The 20,782-nt window shown below is 37.7% G+C and overlaps 1 protein-coding gene across 8 annotated transcripts in view; it reads right to left on the reverse strand.

Moving 5' to 3' along the window:
- Nucleotides 1–20,782, reverse strand: part of Mp (collagen XV/XVIII-type protein multiplexin) — a 224,789-nt gene that overhangs the window by 148,065 nt on the left and 55,942 nt on the right. For all 8 annotated transcript variants that reach the window (XM_026814041.1, XM_026814040.1, XM_026814039.1 and 5 more), the window contains 2 exons: nt 18,860–19,125; nt 17,948–18,223 (listed from right to left, as the gene is read on the reverse strand). In XM_026814041.1, coding sequence (XP_026669842.1) covers nt 17,948–18,223; nt 18,860–19,125 — 542 coding nt within the window. The remainder of the gene's footprint in view (nt 1–17,947; nt 18,224–18,859; nt 19,126–20,782) is intronic.

Here is a 20,782-nt window from a genome sequence, read left to right on the forward strand (position 1 = left end):
CTCTGGAAAAATGATTCAAACGATAAATGAAAAAGAGAGATAAATCATATAAAATTTTTAATTACCTTTCAACTCAAAATTCCTCTCGAACAATGATAATGACAATTCTCTTCATTGTAGTATATGAATGTATCTCATTTTTCAACGTCTCTCATTTTGTCGGAATTATTTCAATAATAGGTAAAATTACGATGTGAAACGGGGTTTTTTCGACTGATGTCAGAGGGCCGCCATCGGGTGAAATCCGCGAGTAACGAACTTCGCGTCCCTCGGGACGGCGAAATTATTTTAACCGTTTAAATTTTCATCTCTCAAGATGTGAAACTGCGTTTCACTGGGTATTAAAGTTACGCAACGCTGTAATTAGTCGTAACTCCCACAGGACACGACCGCACCCTGGACATCGTTTTTAATTCTTTACGCGACGTTCCTCAACTTTTTTAGTCCGTTTATATATATGCATCCGCGTCCGAGTATTTTAGAATAAATAACTTTTAACTGGAATTACTCTTGCTTCTTCACTGACTCGTTTATCATTGCGTTTAAGAAGTAGAACAGAAGTTTATTATTGATTTTTCCTAATTTCTTTTCATTTAATAATTAAATTATATAAAATTGTATAGTTTAAAACGTAGGGGAATTGTTAGTTTAAAATTGTCACAAAAGCCTGTAGCATTGTTACGGTTGAAAGTACACATTTTACAAACTGTACTACCAACTCGACCCCGTATGCACAGCAACTATGCCAATAGTTATCAATAGTTCAGAACCGGATTGTTTTTAATGTCCACACGTTTTGTACAACATTACCAATCACCGATTGAACTTCATCGGTAGGTACAAAACCAAACATGAAATCAAACAATCGCAACTTGTGCAACATTAATACCAGAAACTCACATCGATTGCTTGCTACAAAACGAGATTGACGTTGCAGCTGAATAATAAAAGAAGAAAAAAAAAAAACGAAATTCAGTGCCGTTGGTTTTTTACGAATCGTGCTTGATAAAATATGAACCCCATGTGAAAACAATTTTTCAAGCTTTATCTCTGAACTGGAACAATGACTGTCATTCAGATATTATAATAAAATATGACCGAAGTCATAGGGCGAAAATAAAAAATATTGCTTAAAACGCGAGATTAATTTTTATTGCATAGACAATTTTGCCATGAAATGGTCATAATTTAATTTCACTGGAAAGTATACAATAATTCAAGCAGGAAATTTAGTAATATGAATTACAGCGGCTTGATTCTTTGAAAAACGAGACGCAAAAAGCTGACTCACGCTTCCCCGGTAATTAACAAATAATCTCGTAATGAGCGAGCGAATTTGGCGTGCTCTTTAAACGATCCAGCTCGCCGTTACACTCTTCCCTCCGAAGCGAAATTACACCTTCTAGTCTACTTAAGATCTTCGTTTAACGATCTACACTTCCCAGCTCGTTAATGATCTCGAAATCTGGACGCCACGCCGCGTTGTAATTTTAGCGAGACGTCTTCCGTGCACTATTTCAAAGCATTATAAGCGATCCCGCTTATAACTCGTCTAAGTCAATCTCGAAATATCAGATCTTAAACAGCCACATCAATGTCGATATTTTGAGAAACAAAAAATCAGGAGAGTAGATTTAATATTAGTAGTTTCAACAACGATTCTACCATCAATTTTCATATTATGACGTTCAAAGTTACACTTGGGATATTAATTCTCGAAAACCGAGGTCATATTTTAGAACGTGAATTTTAGAGACCATGAAACACTTCTAAACTTTTACTTCACTTATTCATGAACGCACGAAATTGTTCATTTTCTTAATAAAGTGGATAAAAGACGCTGTATCAAGCTCAAATCAGAAAATTAGCAGAGCTGTAAAACGTTAAACGAGTTAATTCAATTAAAAAATGTTTGGCAGGCAATTAAATTTATGGTGAAACTTTCCAAAATCGATTGTATAAAAAAATCCAAGAATTTTCTACAATCCTTGCCGGGAAAAATCATGGGCAAAAAATGGGGCAACAAGCACGCAGTGGCAATTTTTAAGAAAAATGTCGGCAACTATTTTTCGACGAAATAATTCCTTTTTTATTTTATTAATGTATACCTACCGCGCGCTGACAATTTTTTCAGACCCGATGTCAAATCGTCAGCAAACAGGTTTCACGAGGAACGTACGCTCGCTTGGCCCGTTGCGAACGTCACAAACGACAATCAATTCGAACCACTGAAATGCACGGTTTTATACTTTTTTTTTATTTACAGGCATCGCGGGCATGTGTGTGCAAGTTGAGTCGGATTTACAACGATCCCCTCCCCGCTCCCTGTACTTCTGCCTTCTGGCGTGCTCTATTTTCAAGCGATATCGTTTCACCGATGACAGAAGTCAGCTACCTACTTTCTATTTTTTCAGCACCGATACGTTTAATGAAAAATCGTTATCAAACTACTTAAAAATTAATACTTCCAATTAATTATCCATTAACTAAAATCCGCAAATAAATTTTCCTGAAGCATTGCCAATGAAGCTAACTATAATTTAAATTTATTTCTAATTCCTGATTCTATTTCCTTCCACTCTTATTTTAGAATTATTCGGTACTTAAAAATTCATTCTATCAATGAAAAATTGCAAAGTTTACGGTCATACATGGAACGGACGCAATGCTACTCTTTGAGTTCGCGCTTTAATAGTAAATACGAAAGGGTATGAAAGGCGACCGTCTATTCAGCCGCGTTATTTTGCTCCCTCAGATTACTGGCTATAAGGAAGGTGTGTACTCCCACGCAGAGATGTTCAAGTTTCCTAGTTAACCTACTAACTAGATCTTTTGCCAAAATAGCCATTAGTATTTCACATCCAACTACAAAAGAACATAAATTAACAACTTTTACTATCACTACATTTATTTCATTTATATTTTAACAAATGTAAATATTTTTAACGAGCATAAAACAGGTACGAAATGAACAGTTCGATTAAATAGTGATAGAGAAATGAAGCGAGATGGAGATTTTAAAGGATAATATGAGCAGCAGTGTAGATGCGGTCCTCGATTGTGGGGAGTAACCGTGGAAAATGGGAGAAAGGCGCGGTTCCACGACCGCCAGCCGCACGTTTCTTTAATAACTTGCCGTTGCGGTGGCCACCGTCGCGTTTCGTTTATGTCCTCAAACATTTATTGTCCAATAAACCAACGGCGGATATCGCGCAGCTTATACGAAGGGTGAGTTCCGTTCCGCGGGACGGAAAATTGAGTCGGAGAGATGGGAACCTTCGATCGGCGAGCAGGAAAAAGAGTCGATGAAATAATAAACGAGTTCGAATTGGACCGTCTGATCTCGCGCCCGCCTAGCAACATTAATTTCTTTTAAATTTCGTTCATTTCCAATTACGTGCTTCAGATTTCACGCTATGGCGTTTTGATGTCAGGTATATAAAAGAGTCATTGCGATTTCCCGGATTTTCCAATTTTGTAATAACCGCAGGAACTTATTTCTGTGCTTAAAAATATTTCAATTAATATCGAAACAGGAATTATTTGAACGTAGTAATGGTAGAAATGTTTTATTAAACGAGGAAGCATACATGGTGAATGAATGAACAATTTCTCGGCTCGTTAATCGGATCACAGGTGATAAAACCCGGCGGCAGGATGTCTCGGCGAATTCAATTGCACCCAACGGCTCGATAAAACTAGTACTAGAAACCATAACCCAGAAAGGGACCGAACGGATCGAACCTGGGGGGAAAAAAGCGAAACAGAACAAAACGAGCCACGGATAGCGAAGAGAAGAGGAGTTCGGTGTACAGTTGCGTGTAAACGCGATAAAATGCAACGGGAATAACGAGCGTTCTCGTCGCGTCGTTTTAATAAATTAATTTCATTGGCCGGGAGTTAATTGTCGCCGGCTATGTTTTTACCTGGCAAACACGTGGTCGACGATTACGCCTGGTGCCGAATGGGCAAACAGCGGAACGTCGCGACGCTACTCTCTCTCTCTCTCATAAAAAAGTGTAACGGAAAAAGAAGAGAAGGAGAGCGACAGGGGAGGTTGGGGGGTACGTGGGAATTTATTTATGCTAATCGGAGTCCGCGGCGATCGCATTTTAATTACTCGTCGATTGCGAAACGCGGAGGCCAATCGACGAGATGGGAACGCGGATTCGTCTGGCGGACGGCTTTACATTTTCGACGCGATGCGATGCGATGATGCGAGGCTTGATTGGCCCCTGCGTATTCGCAACGAGCGGGGATCAACGCGTACTCGGTTTCAACGACGGCAGTTAAATATAAATAGCCGCGCGCACGGTGAACTGACCACCGTGAAACGATACACTGAATTTTACCTTGTAACTAGACTTCGAATTTTCTCAACAAAAACATGAAAATGTATACATAAAATATAGATATTTTGCAAATTGAGGATAAATATGTAAATTAATGGATATTAGATATTATGCGATCGTTAATTAATTTACATAACAGACATTTATTTAAAATGAAACTTTCTGAGAAAGGAAACGATCAGAAATAAGTTATAAAGAATATAAGAAATGGAGGAATTTCTATTCTGGCTTGTATAATTCATTTATCTAGAAGCTAATAAAAATTGTAAAAGCTGTAAAAATTCGTTCCCCAGGAAGTGTCTGACTTAATTATAAAACGCTATTAATACCGGGAACGGAATTAGAGTAAAACATTCTTCGATTAAATATCGATAAATTACATTTACTTATTACAAATATTAAATTGTGTAACGTACCGATTAAAGTACTAACGCGATATTAAATTATCGAATGAAACTATGGTATTTGTCAAGCAATTTTATTCCTCGTCAAATCTTCAAATGAAATAACGCATATTTTATTTTACAAAGATAAGAACCAAAATAAAATTCTGCTTGAAGCATTCCATATTTCTTTCATATTAAAAGCAGAAATGAAGTTTAAAATAAATGATTATTATTAATAGAATTAAATTATCGTTTTCCACTTGTAATAACTCCATGCACGTTAAAATTTTCATATCGATCCTGTTCAATCAATGTTCAACTAACTTTGTTCAATTGTCTTTTGTATTAGATTAAAATTAGGACAATTTCAATCAAACGAGTATAATCCTTTTATGCAAGCATAGTTCTGGTATTGAGTAGGTTATTGCACGCTGCACGGAGTCTTATTGTGAGCTTCATGGTATGAAGATGCCCCGTGCCACAAGCACGAGACATATTTACTATCGAAAGAGGAGAATTTCAATCATATAATGCCTTTCGAGTTCAACTGACCCGTTCCTATCTCGATTAACTTCGTTAATTGAAATTCCGTCGTAGAATCTCTGAGTGGATGTCAAACTAGACTAGTAGAACGAGGATAATAATTAAGAGCGGTAATTTCTTTACTGGATGTTGCGTCGTTTCCGGAATTTCCAAATTACAGTACGTACTATTTAATTTTATTCCTGTCTTGATCAATGCTGTTCCTGAGTTTTTAAATGAAACAGGAAGAAAAAGATATCAGCGAAATGGGAAATGAATTCAATTTACAAATTAGGATTATCTTGATTAATAGAGAAATAAGAAAATACATAATCTATTATATTATACATGTAATTATTTTAAACAATTCATTAACATAATCTAATTTTATGTTACAAAATGTTGACTTACTTGCGATCGTCAACTATCATCAATTTATGTCAACATTTTATGAATATTGAAGATAATACCGAACATGAATGAATACACCATGGAACGTGTACATTAAATGGCATCAACAGAATAATTAAATTTAAAAGCGTATTTACTTATAATTAAATGAAACCCCTTTTTATTCCTGCTTTAATTCACGCGTCCATAAATTTACGAATTGCCACGGAATATATATTATAAATTTATTATTTCACCATTCAATATTTAACGGCGTAGGCGAAATTGATAAACGTTATTATGTTGTTGTTGGAAAGTGACCTATATTTGCTTTGTTGTGATCTAACCTTTCTGGTCGGACGGCCGTGCTGTATCAGGGAAACGGAGCGAGATGGAACGTTGGTCATTTTACGGAAATTAATGAAAGCACACGCGAGATAACGTAAGTGAAAATTTATAGACGTTAAACAGTACACTACTCTCGCGCGCAATCACGGTATCTCGATGTAACACGCCGCGACAGCAGAATTATTGTTGATAAACGTTATTATGTTGTTGTTGGAAAGTGACCTATATTTGCTTTGTTGTGATCTAACCTTTCTGGTCGGACGGCCGTGCTGTATCAGGGAAACGGAGCGAGATGGAACGTTGGTCATTTTACGGAAATTAATGAAAGCACACGCGAGATAACGTAAGTGAAAATTTATAGACGTTAAACAGTACACTACTCTCGCGCGCAATCACGGTATCTCGATGTAACACGCCGCGACAGCAGAATTATTGCTTCACTCTATATCTTTTTATTAATTTTTATAATAATTGTCAGATACGGTGCAAGCAATTTATTCCAAGATTATTTTCATTTAATGCTTAAAAAACGAATCTCTCCGTTTAATTTATTATTGCATATAATAAATGATAAAATAATTATAATTGTCCGTAACACGTTATGATATTAATATAAATAAAGAATTCATTTTTTAAATCTGTATTTTAAAAATTCGCAGTCTAATTGTTGGATAGAACAAATAATTGAATGAAATTTTAAAATATCTTCAATGAAACATCAGCCGATTAACAAAGCCGTATAAGTTCCCGGATTCCTTTAATTAACTCCAGACTCGATAACAGAGGCCAGTAACAGAAAAATACGACGTCTCAAGCTCGTTTCTTTCTTTCGTTCCGCTCGTTTCTTTCGCTGCAGTGGTAAATTCGTAAATAGCCAGCTAATTACTTTCGCATCGTTTTCGGTTTACCGCGTGCTCCCGCTCCCGTCCAGTCCGTAAGATTTTCCGGCGGGCAACTTTCAGGGAAAGCAACGAGAGAAAAGTTTTCTGTTTGCGCTCGCGCTCTAAACTCGAATGTCAGCCCGCGCCGATGAAATTTATCTTTCAGTCGCTCGTACTCATCGGACGAATCGCCTCTCGGTTGCTCTTCCGACCCGCCCGCACCTTTTTTCTCCCGTCTATGAGAAAGTTTAATTGTTTCATGCTACGTCAGATCCTATGGTTACCGGTGCTTTAATTAAAATCTTTGCGGCTACGTGGCTCGTTATTCATACACGCGAAATCTCCTCTTAACGCAACTCCTGCGGTGAAGATTTCACAGTACCGTCTATTATACAAGCTGGCTGAATGTCACACGAAACAAATCAATCATTCTCCTGTTTCGATAAATTATATTTTCATTGGAATTTTGTGTTCGTTGGGATGAATAAAAATTGTTATGAATTTACTCTGTGCGTTTGTTCGAAACTAGGCAGTAACTTTTTTTTTTCAAAGAATTGTACGCTTCAATTTATCAGTAGACTTTCATCAAAAATATCGTATGCTCTATTGAAACGGATACATTTTCAAACTGATTCTTTTGAGGATAATCCCCAATTAAATTTGATTAAATCAATACCATTCGTAACGAATCTTTTGTCGGCCGACGCGTTCTGTAACCAATTTTCAATTTTGAAATTGTTTTGACAAAGCGGATAACATTTGATTTCAATTATCGTTTGAGGGAACGATAACCGGGATGCGGGAAAAAAATATTCCGTTACCACGTCGGCGGGTAATATCTCGAAAGGAGCAATTAAAAAATTGTGTACAGGGCCGAAGGGTGACTACTCTCGTTACACGGTCCGGTTAATTGGTTTCCGTGTGGCGCCTCGCGGTGAAATGTCGAGCATATATGTGAAAAACAAAAACGAGACTATATTTGCAAAACGATTGTTGACTCTGACAACAACTGCTATTGCCTTTTCTCTAACACGTCGTCGCGATATAAAATCGTTTTCGTGAATTTGCCTGCATACAACCAAACCCAAAATTCTCCTTAAGCCTCAAACTTATAAGTAAAACAACTACAGCTTCTTCACACATTTTCCACTAGGTTCAACTTCGAAAAAAATTGATATTTCCAATGCGTGCTGATTAGAAAATATGAATTAATTATACAAATTTAAAAAAGTAATGTAAAAATTTATTTGAAAATAATATTTTATTCTTTCTCATCTGTATGCAAGTTTTCTGGGTGACTGTACAGGTTTTATACTCAAATGAAAAAAGTTGATAGAGCAAAGAGCATAGATGGGCTTTCGGATTCACTTTGTTCTTTATTCCTCGCCAACTTGGTAATAGTTACTTTGCAAATATTTTATTCCAGTTCCACAAACGTTTAACCAGCCAGCTTTCAACTACGTCCGACACATCACTCAAAAAATGTACTACATCGTATATTCTGTTAACATTTCCATCGAACAATTCTAAATCCGATAGTACTCTCCCGCATGCTCTATTATAAAAATCGTGTCAGAACGGAATAAAACATTCGTTCAAATCCTTGTGTGGATGGGAACTTGGCGTAAGCCGGAAATCGGTAATGCAGGAATAATTGCTGGGACCGGGTAACGCGTTCTAATCGAAAGCACTCCGGCGGCCGTTTAATCCCGTCTCGAGTCTTTAAATAAAGGGAAAAGGGCGGTATTTCTGGTGATTCTCGGGCGATTCTAAGAGAACACGAGGTTGACGGGATTTATTCGGAATCGATAATCAATTTACTGTACGTCCGACGCAACGCGGCCGACCGACCGGTCACCCGTTGTCAGGATCAACGAAACGACGCGATGGGAAAAGCGAATGGAAAAATAGGTTAGAAGAAATTTCTATCTACGTAGATAATACATGCATTACTGGACGAAAGTTTGGTATCATTCCAAAGAATAAAATAATTTAACATCGCATATATTTCTCATCTTCTCAACGTTTGTGCGTAAATCTTGTTTATGTGCCAAATTGATACGAAATGAAGAAATAAATATTTAAAAAATTTCTAAAATTAATATTCTTAAATTAACCCCTTGACATACAATGACAAGTTTGATTCGTCATTCATTCCATTTAATTTGTATGTAAAGTTTCATTTAATTTGTATGTCAAGGGGTTAATGTTAATAAAATTCATTAAGACTTTAACTAACGTGACATGTGAATCAGGATAAACATTTTAGAAGAGTGACTAATAAAGGAAACTTCGTTAATTGTTACAACGTTACTTGATTGACAAGAGATTTGATATAACTGTCAGCGAAGTGATTCCGAACTGCTAGAGTATGCGTATGCAGTTCCTCTATTAAAAGGCTTAATTAAGCGGCGAGGCTCAACTTTTTGGAGGTATTGATTGCGGCAAAAATGAGTCGGTGCGCAATGCGTCGGTTATGTAAGAAGCGAGAAACGGGTTGAAATTTCACGCGGGGTTGTAATTAGGTAATGAAACGAAATCTGGGCAAGTCTGACGGACAGAAGAGAGTTTAATGAAATATCAAAATCCCATATTTTTCTATCAAATTGAGTGTGATTATTTATCAGATCACAAGTCACATCTTGCTAGACGATAAATGATATCATGGTTTCGTCCCATGGCGCGTGGCAGTATTAGATTCCGCGCATTTAATACAGGACGATTCGCATTGTAGATGGAAACTATATTAATATCGTTGAACGATAGAGAAAGCTGAATTGTTTGTCCAAAATCCGTTTATACTACTGAGAGTTATATCAAATACAGATTCCCGGTGCGATTATAACGACAGAGAATGCAACATAGATATTTCATACCTAATCCATGTTTCCCCATTAGTATTAATACTGATTGGTAAAGCCGCGTACCGTGAAATTTCAGCTACCCACGTCGGTCTAATGTTCAAAACGTGAAACAACAATTAAAATAAAACAATACGACATACCATAACGAAACTGTGTGAAATTTAATCTAACAACTCAACGAATCGAGCAGAATTGTTAAAAATAAACTAAACGTAAGAAGGCCATAGCGAGAATAAAAGCAGCAAATGAAGCTGCACAGTTTAAAGAAGGGTAAGACGATCTTAACAATAATGGGAAAGTATGTTAAAGAAACAGTGTAAAATAGCGAGGGGGATTGGGCAAAAAGGGGAACGAAACTAAATAGGAATTCGACGACGAGAAAAAGCGAAGGCAGCCTGGAAAGGATAAGGAGATTCGCAATGATCATTTTGCAGGAAACATCGCGCAACGTCTAGCGTATTTCCCCCAGAAGTAAGAGGGGATGTAACTACTTCAATGGCTAATTCCATGCAACGGTGTAATCTCTACGCCTCGACACTGATGTAACCTACGATCGTATCGAGGAATCGTCGACATAAGGATAACGTAGCTCTTGGAATTTCTCTCTCTCTCTCTCTCTCTCTCTCTCGCTAGGTTCCTCTCATAGCCCTGGCTTTCGAGAATCCCCGAACTTCACGGTTTCGCCTTGATTTTGATTGGATGTCTCAGAAGCCAGAGAGAACACTCGCCTCAACTTGCAACGCTCGGCTTGTGGCGATCACGTCGGAACTATTGTGCAATTCGATTTAAGTTGATTTTACTACGGGCTCGATTCTCTATTCGTTTTGCTAATAGTGATTCCGCGCGGAGTAACGAAATTAACGATCCGAACTATCGACGGAAGTGTCAATAATACATCGTAAAGACACTAAAGACGGATCACGTGAAAAATAAGTTTCATAATTTAATTCTATAGATTACATTTATTATTTTTAAAACCGATTCCGCGTTCACGATCCCTTTCAATAAATTGCCAATGACAGTTCCGTTAAAATCATGGCAGCTACGCGACTTGTATTATCGAGAGTGAACAGCGCCGCTTTATGCGGATACACGGAATCGCAATTAACGCGAATAGAAATAATGATTTCCGCGGATCATCAACATTTAATTCGTCGCCGATCTCATTCGATATTTTTAACGATCCCCTGCGCCGTTCCGCCCGACTTCGCGTGATCGTGAAACGCTTTTTAGCCCGTTACAACGGAAACAAATTGAAACGCGGCGCTTTCAAACCGCGCCCAGCGTGCGGCGGAACAATCGCATTTCGGTTTGAATTTATTTCGCGAAACGTTGGGAATATCAAAAATCGTGTCCCGCAGCCGTCAAAAGGTGTGCGAGCGCGCAAAACGTGGAATGGTATTACTCATTAGAGAAACGAATCCGGTTAACTCTTGCTCGTTACCCGACTTCATAAAAGGGAATTGCGAATTATACACCGAATTCCCAATTTTTGTCATTCTCCAAAACGTATTTTCTAGTCATTCCTCTATAGTGCTAATCTCATAATTAGCAATGCTTGTTCTAGATACTAAAAAATTATTTAAGGGCATATATTAGTTTTCTTGTATACATATATTGTTAGACACGTTTGTCGCTTTAGAACAGTGAAATTCAATCTCAAGTTAATTCTCTTACCACGTTAGTAGAGAAAGGGAAATTTGTTCAGGATATGCAAGAAGGCGCGGGCTTGCAAGGGTGAAAAGGCTGCCTCTAAATGGCTAATTTCATATAACGAAGCAATCTCTGCCTCCCGACGCCTGTTCCACGGCCGTAACGACGTTCATTAAACAAACGCAGATACGGGGAGAACAAGCGAGGAGAGAAGAAAAGAAGCTAAGAATATATCCTCGCAATATCCATAATTAATCAACCTTTTTTCAATCTTATGCACGAATTCATGACACCTTTTCTTTAGACTCATTTCAATAATTAAAGACATGTCAATAATCATGTAAAAAAATGTGTCACTTATCTCTATTAAAAAGTTTTTCTACGGTTTCGATTAATATTGACAACTTTTATATTATTGGAGCAAAACAGATGATTAATTAATTACGTAGCTCACGTCGAATCTGAAGTATAAAAATGTACTTTGGACTGAGAGGAGAATAGTAAATCAGTATGTAATAATTATAACTCGTTAATTATTCATATATTTTCTCCTCATCTCATTTAAAAAGTACGTGATATGTTTATTAAAATGGTTCACGACGTCTATAAGACATACCAAAATCCATTTGTCTAACCGAATCAGCAGATATAATGATAAATCATAGACTCAAGCCAAGAATAACGACTCGTTTGCAATTCTGAAAATAATATGCAGTACAGAATTGACCTGCTAATTTGATAAAAATTTGTCGAACTGTGAGCTCGAAAAAGTACCACCAATATAGAGCGGGGTCACGTGTCTCGCGGCTCTGCTCGCGAAGAAAGTAACCTTTTATCTCGGCGCATGTACGTCCCCCCTTGATGTTGATGGCGCATTTCACATTCCGGCTTCTGCTCCGCTGCGCGCAACCCCTTCGTCCTCGTTACACTCCCTGCCCTAGTGTCCTGCCTCTATCTAGTCGTGTATCCTTACGATCCTCGAGAATAGTATGGATACACTTTCTGTTGCCGTCGATGAAACCCCATGGGCCGACCTTATCTATTGAAACTTCTCATGGCTTTCGACTTCCGGTATGACTCGGCATTCGCGAAGCGAATACAAAATTTTATATCCGGACATTTCCAGGCATCCCTTTCTTTCATTTCACCAGCCATAGTGCAATAATACAAATTAACTTATAGATAATTCTTTAATTTGTTTTTAATAATTATACGGATCATGTATAATTGTACGACGTGAGAGATTTGGGTAAAAAGTGAAATAAAACTTGATCAATTTTCCAAGTGTCTCAATTTAATACTCGCTAGAAGAACAAAGAATTAACTTCGTTTTTGTAACTGCACGTTTAACGACGTTAGCCGCCTTCGGTGGCGGCGAAGCAAGCGGTGTAGCAAGTGGCAGCATTTTTTTGCAACTAGCGGTTCCCTGAATAATTCATGCCACCGCGATTACCGGGAGCAACTCGATTTTAATACCGCACAATTAATTTTTTTACTAACTTCTTTCCGCTCAACATTTCACCCTTCGTCTCCAAAAGTGAAATGTACATAACTAAATGATTTCAGAATACTTCAGCCTGAGAAGTATTACATTGCTCAATTTCATACATGCTGAATATAATTTCAATTTTAATTATGTCCTATAATACTAAATGTGTTCTATTATTCTATCATATACTGTGTACTAAAATTTGTTAAACTGATATCACGTTATTTTTAAAACTGAAGAGTTATTATCAATACTGTTAGAAATTAGGAAAAGACAAATGTCTAATCTTAAAAGACAACATTCATTCTTATATTCAACCAGAAGCTGCATTATTTTATTTTCTAACTCGTATATATGAAAAACATGGCTACGCAATATGCAGTTTACCTCGAAACAAGAAGGCAACACCTCGATCTCAAGACGCAAGTCGTTTTACGTTTATTAGACGCACGGAAAAAATCGCATTAATAAATAACGAGAAACGCGGATTGGATCGGTACGCCCGAATACTGGAACGAGATGAAACCAGGTACTTACAACGCGGTTGTAAACGTAACCGCAGGCTGATGTAAAACGCGAACGGACCCAGCGTTCTTAACGTAACTTATAGCCCTTTTATGGAAATCCGATCGTAAATTAAACACCGTTGCAGCTTTCGCCGGAAAATGATTACGTCCACGGTTTTCTTTTTATTGATTTCTTGCCGAGAACTAAGTCCGGTAAACTTAAAAGAGATATAAATGTAATTAAATTAAGTAGTTAATAAATAAGAATGATGACTTCTCGATATTTAAACGTCATGATAAGCTAGCAAACTATATAAACTGCAGAACAATGATACGCAATTTTAAATTGTTCAAAAAGGTGAGAGAATCGACTTCCAGTTTTGCAGATTCAGAGCGGAAAGTACCATTCGGATAAACACCGAAAATAGAACATTAATCGAATCTAGGTAAAAGGGCATCGAAACGATGTGTTTCACGTTTTCCGAGCGTTCCGGGTCAAAAGTGCGCGAACGAAAATTCTTGGTAGACAGTTTCATAGCGTTTTACGGTCCAGAATCGAGTGGAGCTTCGATGGTAAAAAACTGAGCGAGTGCATATGCACTCGCAGCGAATGAAAATATAATTTTCGAGCTGAGTAAGGCGGTCAAACGGCATCGGCTAATTGATTGTTATTTCGATTTCAAAGAATTACGGAATTGGAGCACGACGTGAAAAAGTTATTAAAATGTAACGAGGGAATTCTTTTAATACACCGAAAGGGGCAATCCCGCTGGGTTAATTTAAACCGAAGAGCCTGCTCGTAAAATCACGTTCTACCGCTATTACAAGTTCGCATTTTAAACTGCATTATACCTAACGTCGCGATATTTGTAATAACGTTGACTGTAACGTTCTCTGGCAGCTTTCCAAATCTCGCGTTGACCTGAGAGGGATTTAAAATTCGTCTGGAGAAAGTTTGAACACCCTCTCACTGCGAACTCGTCGCTGAATGGCGCCCTTCGCTCTTCATCCTACTGCTGTCTATATGAAAAGAACGGACAGAGTCGCTTTGTTTATTCATTGATTGAATCAAGTAACTCTACAGTCACTCGCGTCCAATTCGTAGCTGAACTATGCATAGCAAATTTGTTCCGGTCGAAACAACGCGAAAGGAATAAAAAATAATACTTAGAATATTGACATTAACTCTCTGTCTAACCACGAGATTAAATGTTTCAAATAACTTTAACTTTACATAAATATAATAAATAAAATCTGAAAGACTGCAATGATTGAGTGAATAAGAATTGAAGAAATTAATCGTGTGCCAGGATGTGCATTTTGAATCTGAGTACATGCAATCAATATTCGAGTCACTGTGTGGATAAGGAAATTCGAACGCGTGTGGAGAGATCGATGAGAGGTGGACGGCGCGCGTAGATGAACGACAAATGATTCTCCGGATCGGATCTTGTCTTTTCCCGAAGCGTCGCATCGGGCTTGAATTTTTAAATCGTTTCATGGCTTTGTGTCCCGGCGCGCGTTACTCGATAACCTGTATCGCGTGACGGGAAAGGAAGATTATGTTCTTACTGAAAACTGAGAAATAGACGACCGTCTTTGCAATCCTCCGTCGCTTCTTTTACGATCATTGCAAACCTACACTCTTTTACCCAAGCTTTAAACGGGTCTTCTTTACCGGGTTTGAATCGTACTTGGAATATTGCGATATTTAAATGCTCCATTTATAAAATATTTAAATGTCCTTATAATATTTCGTTGAAAGTCAATAAAAAATGCCAGAATGTTTTCATAATGTAAAAAACAGAATTGTTTAATAATTCAGTTAATCGAGGTTGTAAAGAGAATGAAAAGAGAATCTAGAGTGAGGTAGGGAAAAAAATTTTTTTTCAGATGTCGTTCGCACTCAAAGGGCATGAAAAAGTGAAGAGTAAAGGTAGACGCGGTGAAAGGAGACTGTCAAATGGAAATGGCGGTGAACACTCGATAAGAACGTCCCTCAGGAGTCGCGTTATCCGACGAGAAAGTAACCAGTCGATGGGCTACGCTCTCTGCGAAACTTGAACTTTCGGGAAAGCTGACTTTCCGAAGAAAAAAGAAGGATGCGAGTTCCTGATAAATGTAATCGAGAATCGAACACGATATACTGAAATTTATCGCAAACACCATTTATAAAAATTGTAAAACTATTAAAAAAGATTTTTAATGTTCATTCATTAATTATTCAGTATTTAATATAACTTTATAATATTTATTATATATATTTCAATAGATTAATTGACAATTGAATTTTGTCATTTTATTTGAACAATGACGTTGTCCTAAATGAAAAAATAACTTTTGAAATAAAAATACTTTTTGAAGGTAAATACTATATTGTTAAAAAAGAATGTATAATAGTATTAAAGATATGAAACATGTTTGACAAAATGTGCGAAACTCATCTATTTTTATTTACTTTTTCTTTTTTAAACAATGCACGGAATTAGCAGCACGGAGAATAAATTGTCAATCAAATCCTGTCCAGCTCAGGCGCGGTTGAAATTCCGCAAAAACCGCTGTCATCGAATTAAATAGCTGATTAATCGTTTCGAAAGAAGCACCGCGCGCGTGAATTTTCCAGCCGCTTCAACGGCTTGGAATTAAATAAATTCGATTCACTCGCTGGAACGCTTCTACGAATAGTAACAACGATTTTCCAAAAAAAAAAAAAAAACCATTACATTCACCGGTTAAACTGAATCGAATTTCATTCCTTTTCCAAATGAATTTCCAATTTTTAAAAAATGTTCGATATTAATTTATTAAAAACTGACAGAATATAGACTCAGGCATGAGTATTTGGAATTCAAAAAGAGTCTGAAAGAAAAGAGAAATGAAAAAAAACTTTTTCATTTATGAATGAGATTGATTTCTCAGTTGAGAAAATATGTGCACGCATCAAAGCCAGTGAACACGTAAAAATGGGTGGAACGTGGCGCGTTAATTTCGCGAGGCAAATCGAATGTTATTAATCGCGGCGATAATAATTTCCCATGCGTCGTCAAAGTGTAACCCGTTACTATACACATATGTATACATAATTGTAACGAACGCTCCGAATTGCAACAATTATCGTCAGCGGCTAATTAACAAAGGACCCGAGTAAATCACAACTGTCTCTGCGCGCGTACGCGGCATACGGAAAATCGTACAGCGATCAGGCTGTAGCAGCGGTAATTATCGTTAAGTGACAACGCGAAATAGCAGCTGGGAAATCGACGTCGCGAACGATGAAACCTTAAAATTGCAAATAACTACGGACAATTCGCAAATTGTAATAAACGCCCTTAAGTTACAGCGTGCATGAGATAATCGTTCAGCAAATTCCTCTCCTGTGCACTGCGCGACGGTTTATGCGAATAATCTTTGCGATTATGTGCTTGAAATTCAATAATTATCATTTAATTTCCGTACAATAGAAACATCGACTGGTTTAGGGTGGTACGAAATTAAATTCATTTCAATAAACTGTATAATTCTTCGATGATCAATTAATCTCATTTCAATAATATTCAATGGGAAATTATATGAAATGAATAAAATTTAGAATATTATTAATTATGATATTCTACAATAAGAAGGAAAGGATTTCTTTTTTTCAATCAGAAAAATTAGACAGATCAGCTTGGAGTAAATTCGAGAAGACCTATCTTAAAAGCACCATACACGTTCTTCAATATTCCTAATTTACATCTTTCTCAATCGCGTTACTCAGTTTCTTCATTCGTAAAACTTTTGTTTTTAGTTTAAATCGATCTAATATAAAATGGATTCAATGCAATCGAAAATATAGTTGCATTGAAATTTTGTACTTAAACTTCTGTGACCATTGTGTTTCGACATATTAATCTATAATTATAATACCTCGTAACAGGAATCCGTCTCGCTGTAGAAACGACGAGACTCGAGGAGAGCAAGTTCTGCTATTTGTTTAAGAGCGGAAACGACGCTGAATACTTGAACCGATCGCTTTCGTGTTGTTGTCAACAAGTTTGGAGGAAGCTGCTGCTTTTAATGAACTTATTATTCTCGCAAATGCTCTTACAAAGCAACTACAATGTACTAACAAAGAATAATGACAAAGCAAAATGGATTCTATTTTAGTTGTTTATTACTTGAACGCGATCTCAGGAAAAGTACTTACCAGAGAATGCTTATTATACTTTTTAATGATGGTTACTACATTTACATTTCTATTATATCCAAGTGAATTAATAAACGTCGAAATTAAATTGTTTGAAAGACGTCATCACTGATGATTCAATGATACGTTGGTTATTAATTTATTTATCGTGTTTACTTGATAATTTCAATGTACTTAGCAGAGCGTATGGAAAATTTACCTTGTTTACTAGCACAACAAAACAAATTACACTGATCAACTGAATTTGCACAGAATTAATTTATAAATCAATCGATGCTCCAGTGACAGGATCAAAGCTCTCGAAATGAAATTCAGCGTCGTTTCCGAATATATATCAATTTTCGACAGTTATAGTTGTTTAGGTACTCACGTCGTATCGCTCCTGGATGTGAGGCCCGGCCTGGGCGATGTACAGCGTGCTGGCCGTGTCGAACACCAACTCCAACGGGATTCTGGTCACCCGTTGCCTAGCCATCTCGTGACAGTTCAGATAGAGTCTGACATCCGTCGTCGAGACCCGGATCACGATCTTTGACCACTTCTTCGTCAACTTTGGCACGGTGAACTTCGCCACCTCCTCCGAGTGCGAATGGAGGTCCGAGTTCGTGTAGATCAGCGAAATGTTCTGATTGGTTCCCGGTCCGTCCTGTAAACAAGAAATCCCTTTAAAATTTGATTTCAACCAGAAATACTTATTTAATAGAATGGACGGGTTAATCGATGTTAAATATGAAACATTCGATCGTTTGGCTATGTCGTTATACGTTTCAATTAGGGCGTGGCGTCGGTTTGTCGGTTTTGCTTCCCGACTCTAACCCCGACTCTCGTGAGAAACGAAGGGTTGGACTGCTTTCGCTGCTGAACACGTAGGCAGCCGTATTATCCATGGAAACCGGTGCCGCGAGGAACGACTCAAAGAAATTCGAAGACTCGGGCTGTTGCAGCAACGGCCCCGGAGGGATTGGGAAACATGAGGAAATGCTTTCCTCATCCGACCGAACCGCAGTGGAAAGAGTTAAGGGTCTGTGCCAATTCCTTCAAAATCGACTGATTGTACTTGGAAATTCTTCCCGATCTTCCAAACACAGTCGTGTCTCACGAACGTCTGGTCATTTTTCACTTATATATTTGCATTTTCATGAATAAAATACGCACTTGCGAGTGACGCGATAATTAATTACGTGTGCTGTTATAAATACGTGAATTGTATTTTGATATAAAACACAGCGTGGAAGATCAATGTTTCCTTTTATAATGAAAATGATTTAAGGATTCTGCTTACCGAAATTCGGATGCCCAGTTGCACCACGGTCTCAAATGGATTTAGAACAGCGAAGAGATAGCTGGTCTTGAACGACATGGGTTTGAACATTGCCACGAGCGTGAACTCCGCTGGCAATTTCTCCGGCAGGTATAACCGATAAGGTTGTTTAACTTCGGACCCGGGCTTGAAACCGAAGGCCGGAAATCCATCGAGGCCGTCGTCGATGAACATATTATTGTCATCTGACAGTGCCACGGCCGCCTGCAGTAGATCATAGTCCATTTCTGAAACAAAAACATGGGAAATCGGTTAAGCAAACTGCCTCCAACGACGAATCGTTCTATAAAGGAAAATGCATTTCATATTTCACAAAGTATAGGAAATCTAGTTACCAACTGGGAATGCATTAACGTTGATTCAATAACTAACGTCAAAATGTTTTATAACCAAGACATGGAATTGTTTGTCAATGCGAAATACTCGGTGCACGTTGAAACAGTTATGTGCAAATTATGAATAATATATAATTCGATGTTGTTTGATTAAAAAATTCTGATGAATTATACATTTCACATTTCGTTGGTCAAAGATATTCCAGGATTAAGCCAAACTGGCCGGTAAAAAATATTTAGCGTGCGATACTTAAATCCGAACTCGGAACGCGCTTTTAGAACTTTCAAACACGGGGCGAAGTATAATAACGAGCGGTGCGGTGTATAAATATCGTCCTCTCTGTCCGGCTGAAGGCATAATTTCAACTTTTATACAACCGATATCTAAGCCCATCAATTTTTTCTTAATTTCGTTTGCCGGGCTGCTACCTGAAGTAAAAAGAAAAAAAAAAAAACGGAAGAGAGGAGAATACGGAGGATTCCGAAGTTCGGGCTTTAAAGCGTATAAAACTACTTTCGTTAAGACGATTTTAGATCAACATCGTGAAAGCAGCAATTTGGACGAGGGGGAAAAAATTGAGATAATTAAACATTTTTCAGGGGGAACTTCATTAACGATAATTCGTCCTCTCGATAGTTTTAGTATTCATACAAATTTTGCTGCATAATTAATAAATAAGAGACAAGCGTTTATCAAATTTACTTTTTATTCTGTTCTGTATAGGAAAATATATTCACGCGAATTCCCAGGGTATGGTTAGCAGTCACGCCAGCTTCTAATTCGCGTCCCTTGTTCCATGCAAATTGTTTAAGGCGAAACTGTCGCGTCGCACCGCGAATATTATTTAAACGCGAATCGGCGAGACTGTAGTTAATTAAGAGCGGGGCGTCGAAAACGGACCGCGAGAGAGGGGAGAAAAATGCGAGCCAACGGGGAACAAGCCAGTTCGAAACTCGATAGGAGGGCGGAAGGTGGAAAGTTTAATTAATTCGTTGCGTGGCAAACCGGAGAGAAGGGATTAGCGAACGAGGGTTTGATAAAGTCGGCTGATAACGATTTCAGGGCACGAAAAATCCCGAGTGGCTAACGCCCTTGAACGGGGTTGTTTCCTCGAACCGATTCGAATTATTAAACAGGTTGAATTGGAGTTCGAGATGTTAGTTACTTCGAAGTTTTTTGAAATTGCAATTGCCGGAGAAGTTCCGAGCGCGGAGGAACGGAACAAGAAACCGTGATGAGTCTTGTGATTATCATTGAAGTACACTTTATATGTTAATCGTAATTAGAAAATGAATGGAAATTTAGGGTAGCATAGTCTTCGGTTCACAGGTAAATCAATGTAAAAAAACCCACGTGAGTTGCATTAAACGATCCGATGACTTCATAAGTGCTACACTAATGCTACATATTTTTTGTTAACGTGATGTATTAGCCGGCGAACGATTATGATCGTACTTCTTTATATGTACATATAATGTTATATACGCGGCCCCATATCGCGTGCTATGCATCATACAGATTCGTGACACTCAATATACTGCGGTGAAC

This window comes from Ceratina calcarata, unplaced genomic scaffold (genome assembly GCF_001652005.2).
Source record: "Ceratina calcarata isolate Rehan_Ccalc_2016 unplaced genomic scaffold, ASM165200v1 scaffold363.2, whole genome shotgun sequence".
NCBI lineage: Eukaryota > Metazoa > Arthropoda > Insecta > Hymenoptera > Apidae > Ceratina > Ceratina calcarata.